The following is an 11,027-nucleotide window of genomic DNA, read 5'->3' as shown; positions in this document are numbered from 1 at the left end:
CATACACACACCCATCCCTTTCTCCTCCCCAGCCCAGCAGTCTACCTCTGCCCACGTTTCCTAGAGGGGCCTGTGAGATTGGATGATAATGAATAATGAGCACCGGCTTTTAAATTTGTTTGTGAGGCCACGCTTTTCAGAGGCAGAAAGCAGACTGCAGGGGATCGAGGAGCCACAAGCAGTGAGGAGGTGGTGATAGCTGTCTTAAAGGTTGGCTGAGCAGAGAAGGAGAGAGGCTGGGCCGTGGGAGGGCTGGTTTAGGATGGGCACAGCTCAGGAAGGCTCATAGGCTGGCAGAGAGAGGGAGGATGGGAAATGTGTGCTCCCAGGGTCCCCAGGTCAGAGAAGGAGATCATTCCTGCCCGAGAGGAGGGGCGCCTTCTCTGAGACAGGGAAGGAGGGGAAGTGGAGGTGCGGGGGGGGGGTGAGTTTGCAGGTAGGGTCGAGAAGTTGAAGTCCTTCATCGTTGAGGCCCCGACTTTCTCAGGGAGGCAGGAGGGGAGGGGTCAGCTGGGAGTTGAGGAGAGGGCTGAAGGTTTGGAGCCGTTGCTGAGGAGGTGAGAGATGGAGCTGGTGAAGGACAAATCCAAGAGTATCCAGTGGTTTGGGGCCCACCGAGGTGGGGGCCACGGATGGGGTTTTCCAAGATGGTTCAGCAGGATGGCGTGTGGATGACCAGTCGGGGCTCAGCCTGCAGTCCAGCTGGATAGGGAAGGAAGTCAACAAGGAGGGATATTGGGAGAAACTGGAGGGATCGGCGTGGAGGTCTCTAAAGTTGAAGAAGCGGGGACAGGAAAGTGAGCGCCTGAGTGCCCTGGGAGACGGGAGGGGCCACAGAGAGGGTGGTGAGTGCAGCCTGGAGAAGCGGTGGTGATGGCAAAGGCTGGGGTGAGGTCACGAGCAGGTGCACCTCAGGAGGACGGAGATAAGGCCCAGTGGAGCTGAGGGCAGGGCAGTAGGGCAGGGCATTGGGCGGACCGTCTCGTGTTGGTTGACATCGCCGAGGACGGCGGTATCGGGAGTGGGATGGAGAGAACAGGGTCAGGTGCCAAAGTCTTCTCTGACTGTGGAGGCGTGGCAGGAGGTCAGAGGATGCCAGTGTCTCAGAGGGCAGAGAAGGTGTGGCCAGGTGGCCTCAAAGGTCCAGGGGTTTGCTCAGGGCGCCTGAGGGGGTGGTGCCGGGGATGCTGCCAGTGCGGCTGCGCTTGGAACCGAGCAGCTTGGTTTCCCGGGGCGTGGGTACAATGGGAACAAGCGATAGAAGTGCAGTCAGCTTTTATGTGGGAAGCAAGAGAAAGAAGGCAGGCAGGCGGGAGGGAGTGGCTTCCTTGCTTCCGAGGGGCATTGAAGCATTGGGGTTCCTGTGACTCCCTTCCCCTAACTCACCTCCCACAGCCGGCTGTGACCACAAGGTGACATCCACCAGCGGCACCATCACCAGCCCCAACTGGCCTGACAAGTATCCCAGCAAGAAGGAGTGCACCTGGGCTCTCTCTAGCACCCCCGGGCACCGGGTCAAGCTGGTGAGCTGCCCACACCCCCGCCTGCACAGGCACCCTGCTCCCCATGCCACAAAGCCGCCACCTCCCTCCTGTCAGCTCCGAAGCCCTGGGTACTTAGAGTTACTGCCCAGAGCAGGGCAGGCTGCAGGCTGATGGCCTGGCTGAGCCCACAGGGCTGCCATCCTGCGAGAAGCCCAGGCTGGTCTCAACAGAGGCCCTTCCTCAGTGTACATTGGGGGTGTTCCTGCCATCACCCCATTCCTGGATCCCCCCCCACTGCCGTCCACCAACCGTGGCCGCTCCCCCTGGACTCTGCGGGCAGGGGTCAGGAGGCCTGAGTTTGGAGCCACCTGCTGCCCACCCCACTGGCCCCCACCACACTCCTAGCTCACTGTCCTGCTCCCATGCCCCAGACCTTCCTGGAGATGGACATTGAGTCCCAGCCCGAGTGCGCCTACGACCACCTGGAGGTGTACGACGGGCGTGACGCCAAGGCCCCAGTTCTGGGCCGCTTCTGTGGGAGCAAGAAGCCCGAGCCGGTCGTGGCCACGGGCAGCCGCATGTTCCTGCGCTTCTACTCCGACAACTCCGTCCAGCGGAAGGGCTTCCAAGCGGCCCATTCCACAGGTGAGGACACCTGCCACCGGCCCGGGCAGCTGGCCCGGGGGCCAGCATTTGTTCTGCAAGCATCTGCTGGTCCCGGTCTCAGAGGCAGGCCCCGGCTCGGATGGGCTTACAAAGAGCCTGTGAAGGCGCAGACAGACCGAGCCTGGGCCTGGCTGGAGAGACGGTGTGTGCTGAGGACTAGGCCAGGGGAGCAGAGAGGGAGCCTCCTGGGCGAGGAAGAGGAGGTACTGGTTGGGGGCTGGGGAGGTGGCCCTTCGGAGGGCAGTGATGACAGGGGGTAGGGAATCTGGGTCGGGGAGGGAATCCCCAGATTTCCCAATGCTAGGACACTGGACTTTGTCCCCAAATTCACTCTTCATTCATTCAGTATCTGCTTACTAACATGTAACATGTATGAGGCAGCATTCTAAGTGCGGGTCACAAAACATATGAAGCAGACAAACAACTCAGCCTTTGAAGGACTTCCTCTGTTTCATTTGTTCATTTATTTAACGACCATTTACCAAGCTCTGGTCATGAGCAAGAAGGCTATGGGACAATGGTTATGCCCCAGACCTGAGCCCTTCACCCCACTCACCCCGGAAACTCGCGGTCCAGGAGAGAGACGGACTGTGCAGGTGATTACAGCAGGAGACAAAACATGATAAGGGCCTCGCTCAGGGTGTGACTGGTGGGTCACAGGGGAGGAGCCCACGCCCAGCCCAGCCCAGGCCGCTCTGAGTGGGGACAGGTGCTAGCAGATCACTCAGTTTGGCCAGAGCAAGGATGTGTGAGGCCAGCAGTGAAGTGGGGACATTGGCTGCAGAGAAAGGCTGGAGGCCAGTCGTGGGAGGCCTAGCACGTCCGTCAGACCCAGGGTGTTGGATCGGGGCTTTGCAGGCTCCTTGTGGGTCTCCAGCCACCTGCTGGGGTCTCTCCAGAGCGGGGTGTCACAGTCCCCCCTCAATACGTTCAACTCAGTCCCTGCCCCAGGCCCCACCCCCGTCCCCACCCCTCAGGGAAGGGTGAGCACCAGGTGTCCTGGAGGCCAGAGGGCGTCCGGAGGAGGTCGCTGCCTGTGGCCCTGCCCTGCATGCTCTCTCCCCTCCCAGCACAGAAGTCACAGGCTGGAGGCCCGGAACCCCATCTGGCCGTCAGAGTGCTTGGCCCACACTGTGTTTTTGAAAAATGTGAGCCAACATTTAAAAATCAGGAGTTTTCACATAAAATCTAGATGATCCTATTCTCTCTTAAGAATAGAATCTGGCAGCGCAGGGCCCACATTCTTCCATGACATCCATCAACTGGAGGACTTAGCCATGTCCCCTCTCAACAAGCATGCCCTCCACCACGCCTCTGCTCCGAGCCGCCCCACCCTGTGCACCCCCGGCCTCCATGCTCTGGGCCAAGTCCTGAGCCAGGTCCAAACCCAGCCCTCACTAGCCAATGGGCCTCGCAGGGCCTGCAGCTGGCCTGGAAGCCTGCGCGGTGAGGCGCCGGCCGCCGCGGCTGAGCTCAGCGAGTGATGGCCCATCTTGTCCCCACAGAGTGCGGAGGCCAGGTGCGAGCCGAGGTGAAGTCCAAGGATCTTTACTCCCACGCCCAGTTTGGCGACAACAACTACCCCGGGGGGGTGGACTGCGAGTGGGTCATCGTGGCAGAGGAAGGCTACGGCGTGGAGCTCGTGTTCCAGACCTTCGAGGTAGAAGAGGAGACGGACTGTGGCTACGACTACATGGAGCTCTTTGATGGCTACGACAGCACAGCCCCCAGGCTGGGGCGCTACTGTGGCTCCGGGGTGAGGTCCCACTCTCGCCCCAATCCAGAGGCCCCGTGCCAGCCCCGTGCCTCTGCAGGCATGGGGTGCCGGTATGGTGGGTGGCAGCATTTACTGGCCCTTGGCCAGGGCCCAGAGACCTGCTGGGTGGCTGATCACAGAGGCCTGCCCTGTGCTGGGCCATCCCCACCTGGGACAACTGGTCCTTTTAGGGCAAAACAGGTTCCTGCAGCCTCTGGGATGGGCCTTGCCCTGACTCAAGCCTCCCCAGCACCAGTTTGGTTGGGCCTCCAGCGTAGCTTGCATCTGGGAGGAGGATGCCCCAACCCCATCCCTTGCTCCAGCCCAAGGCAGCTCACCAGGACTCAGAGGTGGGGGCCAGAGCCAGGGACCAGCGCCTAAGCAAGCTGTGCTGACCAGCCGTTCTGGCTGAGCCACGAAAACACCCTCTTCTCTCGAATAGCCAGCTTCCCTTCTTGGTGAGAGGCCAGTGGTTCCCGAGCTGTTGGTGCTGCTGTCCGACCAGGCCCTGAGCACCACTTCTTGGCCTTTTAGAGGCAGTGGCAAGAGTGTGCTCGATAGGGTTTTAACTGAGGCCACAGGAAAACCACAAAGGTGGATCTGTTTTCCTCCCAGTCAGAGCTTGTGGCTCCTTCTCTTTTTTTTTTAATCTTGTCCTCCTTCAGAGAATGCTGTCTTTCTCTGCCCATGCCCCCGCCCCCACACACACACAGACACACACGTTTGCACATGCATTCACCTCATGCGCATACCCAGACTGTCCTCCCATCACCTCCTGGTCCCCGCCTCCTCAGGGCCCTGCTCCAGGCCACCTGGGCGCCCCAGGAAGGGTGAACTTCCCAGAGTTGGACCCAACATTGTGGCGAGTCTCCTTTCGAGCAGAACTTCAGGCTGTTGAATGGCAAGGGCTGGGCAGGGTGAGGGGTGGGGAGGTGGAGGAGGAAGCGGGGCACACAGTCCCCTTGCCTGCCCTGCTAGAGGCTCGGGAGTCCCCTGGCTGCCAAACTGGCACCCCTCATACACTTTGGCCTTTGTCACTTCCTTGATCTGGCACATTCGGGTGCCCTAGGTGGCTTCTTCCAGAGACTTCCACAGACAGAAGCTAGCAGGTGGGAACCTGGGGAAGGAGCCCAGTCCCATCAGGGCTTCCTGGCGTGGTTGCCAGAAATGTCCCTAACGTTCTACGAAATGATCCTTCCTACGCCTTCAGGGCAGGGCATCTGTGTGCTGATGCTTTACGGGTGGCTCTCACTTTGGGGGTCTGTACAGAGGTGAGGAGGGGCTGGCAGGAGCCTGGGAAGGGGCATCACCTGGAGTTCACGATGGCCAGAAGTGGGGGAGGGGAGGCGGGGGTTGGCCGAGCCAGGTCCAGGGAACCCAGCTGTCCAGTCTTCTCCAGGAGACGGCTGGGCAGCGAGAAGGCCACCACTCAGAGCATCTGCTTCCTTTGCAGAACCCTCCACAGCCACCTGCTCATGTGCCCCCTCCCCAGACCTTCTAGGCTTAGAGAGCAGATAGCCTTTGGTCCTGTTTGTACTTGCGGGAAGCAAGGTCCAGAAAGGTAGTACGTTGCCAAAACTTAGCAACGAACTAGTTAGTAACAGAGCCGGGTTGAGAATGGACGTTTTACTCTGGACTTAAGACAAGTTCCTCTGCCCCCTGCTTTCTCCCCTCCCCCAGGCACCCCTTAAACGGCCACTAGAAGAGTCTCCTGCTTCAAGGGGTCGGGGGACCTGGTGGAAGTCGGAGCCTGCCTTCCATAGAGCAGGGGGCCTTAGGGAGGGAAAACCGCAGCCCTGGCCCGTCCTCAGCCTCACACATCCCCTTCCTCCGCCAGCCCCCTGAGGAGGTGTACTCGGCGGGAGACTCTGTCCTGGTGAGGTTCCACTCCGATGACACCATCACCAAAAAAGGCTTCCACCTGCGCTACACCAGCACCAAGTTCCAGGACACACTGCACAGCAGGAAGTGACCGCCGCCCCCAGTCACCTGGACCGGACAGTGGGAGCACCCGTCCCCACCCCCCGATGGTCTGGACGAGGCCGTCCTCAGGAGGCAGGGACTTGGACTCCTTCATGAGCCACTTCCCCAGGTCCCTCCCCCGCTGGCCCTACCTGAGCAAGGGCCCAGGGCCGGGGGGGCAGAGCTTTCACTGAGACACTTGAAGTGGCCATTCCTCTGTGGGGGCCGGCCGGTGGGGGGAGGGTCTGTCAGCGGGACCCTCCTGCCTGTCCTGCCCACCTCTGCGTGCTGGATTGTGTATAGCTGGTGCATATCTTCATTGTAATATCCATGTCCCGGCCCTTCCCCGGCCTCACTTGGTTTTATTTTGAGCCTCCACTTCCCACTGTTTCCTGGGGCATGAGTTTCCGTACGCGTCCCACAGGAGCACAGCGGGGAGAGGAAGGGGAAGGGTGGGGAAGGAGACAGGCCTTCTCTCAGGCCCAGTGGCTGGTCGGCCACACCAGGGCATCCCAGCCAATAAACCGAAAGTGTTACAGCCAGTATCCTGTGCCAAATGCTGTCTGGGACATGGTGGGAGGGGGTGGGGGTGTCTCATTCCAGATGTGCAGGCTTGCTGGAGTGGCCCACAGCCAGGACATCTGGCCTCCCTGGCTGCCCTTCCTCCCTTCTATTTAGGACCCCTGCGGGTGTGATTTCACACTTGGGCACACACAAACACAGCCACCTCGCACACTTCAGCCTGCAGGCGGGCGCACCAAATGCACACACTGCACAGCCCTCCCACACAACGGGAGGGGTGGAACATTCTGTAAGAGGCTCTTTCGTGGAGAGGGAGGAGGTATGGAATAGGGGAGAAGCGTGTGTTTGTCCATCCGGTGTCCATCTGGGTTTTCTGTCTCTGTGTCTAAGAAAGGGGTGTGTGGGCTGCGAGGGTGTCCAACCAGGGAACCTCACCAGGAGCCAGAAAACTGGCATCAGCCAGAGCAGACCCGTTAACTAGAGCCTGCCACCCTGAAGGTCAGGCGTGGGTCCTCTTGTCATGGAGACAAGAGCCAGACGCTGAGCAAACATTCCAGCTCTGGCCCCCTCTCCCGCAGCGACTCAAGGTTGTGTCTTGTCTGGCCTCCTCCTTCCTGCTATTGCCTCCCTCCCAGCCAGCCCAGAGGCGCAGACCTGTCTCCCTGAGGCCAGAGGGAGAGAAACCATATCCCTGCTCCTTCCCTTCAAAGGAGTCTCTCTCTGCCTTTTCTCTACATGGATCTCAGGGGGAAAGAACCGAGGAAGAACCCAGCTTCTTACACTGAGGCTGCCACCCTCAGCTTCCGGGGAGATCGACAGCCTGCTCCAGGCCCCAGGGCGCCCTGAGGGCCTTCAGTGGGGCTGTAGTTCTTTTACTGGCTCCAAGCTCCTCCCTATAGCAAGGGCAGGTGTTGTGCCAGATAGAGAGACTATGTGCGGGGACCCATGCCCAGGAAGCAGTAGGGCATGGTGCACCCCACACTGGCCCTTTAAACAGCAGTGGGAACCAGACCCATTACTAGCATCTGATTGCATACAGTTCCCCCTCCACAGTCAGGGTGCAGCCCTGTCCTCCAGCCCTGACCACAGGTGGACAGGGCTGAGCAGATGGCAAGCCCCCCAAACTGTTGGAGCTGCCTGGGCATCTCACCCAGACACTTTGCCAGCCAACTTGGCATCAGCTCCTCCATGGCCAAATTTGTAGTCAGTGGTCACAGCTCCCTTCACCAGCCCTCCGGGTTCCTCTGAAGCTCGGAGGACGCACTCCCAGGTCACAAGCCACAGGTACAGAGGGAACCGAGATCATAACTCCGTCTAGACTGTGGGGCTCCAGCCCAGAGTCCCTGGTTCTCCACCTCAAACAGGGCCTCTGAATAAACACCACAGCTGGGGCAGCTCAGGATCGCCCTCTGCAGCCACCCTGGGCACCAGTCCCGAGACCATCACCACCATAGATTCGGACCCTATAATGACTCAGGGGCTCGGGCTGGCAGGTTCTCCAGTCTTCCCTGGGCGCATCTTCAGAGGCTGCCACCAGGCAGTGGAGGCTGCCTAGGAGCTGCCTGCAGGCCACTGATACTCCACAACTTAATGTGTTCTCAGGGCCCAGCTCACCCTCCCCTTCTGGCTGCTTCGGGTTCTAAACTAGACCAGCTTCAGTGCAGCCGCCCATCCACTCAGGTGGTCCCACGTGGGAGGAAGGCACCCTCGCTCTTCCAACTGTCTCCAAGCCCCCGAGGACCCTGGGTTTCCCTGGATCCTGAGTGCACGACCAGTGAGAGAGCGAGGATGGACCTGCCCGGACTGTGCTCCCAACCCTGGCACCCAGGTTGAGATGACCGCATAGCCTGGAGCTTCCGACTCCTCCCGCTGGGAGCACCTCTCTGGCCCGAGAGGACAGGATGACAGCACGAGCCGGCAGTCAGCAGACCTGGCTCTGCCAGGCTTCGCCCTGTGACGTTGGCCAGCTGCCCCTCTCTGGGCCTCTGCTCCCCCAGCCTGTTGCCTTTGCCCAGCAACCTTTCCTGCCACAGGCAAGGAGAAAACCCAGGGCCCAGGCTCCCGGCAGCCAGAGGACTGGGCCAGGCTCCTGAGGCCACTGGGATCCTCAGCAGCAGTGGGGGCTTGCAGGGCCCTGCACTGCCCCTCGCTCCTTTTTCTCTCTGATTCTGCCCCCACTCCCACCCCCCTCCCCCCAGCAAATTTGAATGCAAACACAAGCTCTACCATTTGGTGGCTTTGTGCCCCTGGGTGAGTCACTTCACCGCTCTGAACCTCGGGTTCTTTATCTAGACACAAAGGATGATGACACCTCACAGGGTTTCAAGGAGGGAATGAGATAACCTTTGAAGACAGCCTGTAGATGGGCCTTCTTTTCCTTTCCTCTGCGGGACAATTTTCCGGTTCCTGGACCACTCCTTTCCTATGATAAAAGGAGACTTCTGGCACACAAGTTTCTAGGTGGGCATCAGGAGCGTAGCACAGAACTACTGTCAGAAAAGACGATGCTTAACCCACAGCAAGGCGGGGCTCACAGAGCAGGGGACATATTTCTGGCTAGCCTTTCTGGGCACCTCCCAAGTCCCACCCTGTGCTTGACTGTCCCTACACACAGGGCTGACTCTAGAGTCCTGGAAAAGATTTGCTGCTCCATTTTGCAAAAATAGTAGTGCCCGACGGGGAGAGGGGCAGAGGGCAGCCAGATGTTTTCCCCAGAGAGCCACGGGGCCCCTCACCCAGCCTCCTGTTGACCAGCCCCCTTCTCCTGCTCCAGCCCCCTCCTAGCCCCACATCCTCCCTGCCCCCATCCCAGGAACATCTGGTTCCAATCTCCTCCAGATGCTGTGGCCAAGCTGTTTTATAGCCAATCACCTCAGCTCAGCTTCCTGAAGGCCTCCCTCCACTTTGGGGAATGGTCCCTTCTTGTCCCTCTCCCTGGGACCCCAGCCACCTCTTTTCCCAACATGGATAAGAGACACATACTGAAGCCAGATGCAACTGTGAGGGTTCTCCGAGCAGGCACATCCCTTCCCGCTATGTGTGTGGGGGCTGTACTCCATCCAGGATTCACAGAAAGATGCTGGCCCGGGAGGAAAGGAATGGGCAGGGAAGGAGGCGTCTGGGAGTGTGTGTGTGCGTGTGCGTGTGCGTGTGTGTGTTGGGAGCGCTAGTGCATGTGGTTATGTGTATATGTTGGCCATGTCAGAGGTGCCCCTTGGTGGCCACCACCTCATTTTCCCTCCCTTCCTCCCCTGGAGCAGGGCTAGCTCAGGGCCCCTGCTGTATACAGAGGCAACTGCAGCCCAAGGTTGTCCTCGCCTTTCGGCTCTCTGTGGCCAGCAAGGCTGTCTTCTAAATCAATACAGCTCAAGGAGGGTGTGTGAGTGTGTGTGTGTGTGTGCTCCCGTGCAGGCCTCTGTGCAGACTCCTCCAGATGCCCTGGCCCAGAGTGGTCTGACGGCACCTCTAGCAGCGCAGGGCAGGCGTGGCGGAGAGCAGCTATCTGGAGAGAGGGAGGAGGAGCGACTGTCTGGAGGAAGCCTGCCCATGCGCTCCCCAGCCCCGCCCACCCTGCCTCACCTGGCCGCCTGCACTCCCACTAAAAGGATGCTGGAAGCCAACCTCTCCTCCTAAGAAACCCAGGAGGAGTCACAAAAGGAAGACTGAAGCCTGAGCCTCTCCTCTGGAGGACGCTGAAAACCCCTAGGCTCCCGGCAGGAGGTAGGGGCTCCTGCTCAGAGGTGAAAGGCTAGACCCTGGTGCTCACTCCTGTCCTGGGAATTCCAGATGCCAGCTGCTTGCTGCCCCAGCCCTTTAAATAAGCCTCCTGGGCATTTTCGACTCCACAGCGCCCCCTGGTGTTTTCAGGAATTAGGACGGCCTTGGTCGGCCAGAGGAGATCCTTGCCAGGGCCACTGTGTCTGAGCCCGCCCTGCTTGTGTCTTACCGTCTCAGGTGACCCTGGCACACAATAGGGGACACAGGGCAGTGACATGAGAAGATGCCAGCTTCTGATTCGATCCTGGCCACTGTCATCGACTGACTGTAAGACATGGGCAAGCCTTTTAACTTCCTCGTGCTTCAGTTTCTTCATCTGTTAAATGTGAATACGGCACAGAGCCACTGTGAAGACTAAACAAGCTGATGTAGGAAAGCACCTGGCGAGATGCCTGACACATAGTAGGCCCTCAGGAAGTGGTCTTTGCCCTCCTTCCTAGCCTTAGGCGGTTCGGTGACACATGCTCATTGGCCCTGAGCCCGGCAGTGTCAGGGAGGTGACTCTAATTTTTCTGGAGCTTTTCCACTCCAGCAGAGGATCATTTTAATAAGCCCATAATAATAGACAGAGAGGTGACTCAGATCTGCCAAAGAGGAGCCCTGCTGGGGAGGGGACAGGGCTTGGGGTGGGGGGATGGAATTCAGTGGCATTTGGGTCTGATGCTGCAGTGGGAAGGGCTCCAAATGGGGGACCTGGGCACCTTGGTTAGGCCTCCAGATTGGTACAGATTCTCTCCTAAGAGGCCTCAGTTTCCCCTTCTGCAACATGCAGGGCAACTCCACATGACCTCCAAAGTCCCTTCCGAGCAGGAGATGTGGCTCTGCTTCCGGAGCCCCGCATCCCGCAGCAAGATTTGGAG

General features: G+C 59.5%; 1 protein-coding gene across 1 annotated transcript in view; it reads left to right on the top strand.

Moving 5' to 3' along the window:
• Window positions 1-6,411, top strand: part of BMP1 (bone morphogenetic protein 1) — a 35,171-nt gene extending 28,760 nt beyond the window's left edge. The window contains exons 18-21 of the mRNA XM_005864623.2: window positions 1,396-1,523; window positions 1,916-2,129; window positions 3,656-3,906; window positions 5,744-6,411. Coding sequence (XP_005864685.1) covers window positions 1,396-1,523; window positions 1,916-2,129; window positions 3,656-3,906; window positions 5,744-5,878 — 728 coding nt within the window. The 3' untranslated portion in view covers window positions 5,879-6,411. The remainder of the gene's footprint in view (window positions 1-1,395; window positions 1,524-1,915; window positions 2,130-3,655; window positions 3,907-5,743) is intronic.
• Window positions 6,412-11,027: the final 4,616 nt, after the last annotated feature.

This window comes from Myotis brandtii, unplaced genomic scaffold (genome assembly GCF_000412655.1).
Source record: "Myotis brandtii unplaced genomic scaffold, ASM41265v1 scaffold19, whole genome shotgun sequence".
In the NCBI taxonomy this organism is placed as follows: Eukaryota; Metazoa; Chordata; class Mammalia; order Chiroptera; family Vespertilionidae; genus Myotis; species Myotis brandtii.
This window is presented reverse-complemented; position numbering and strand designations above follow the sequence as displayed.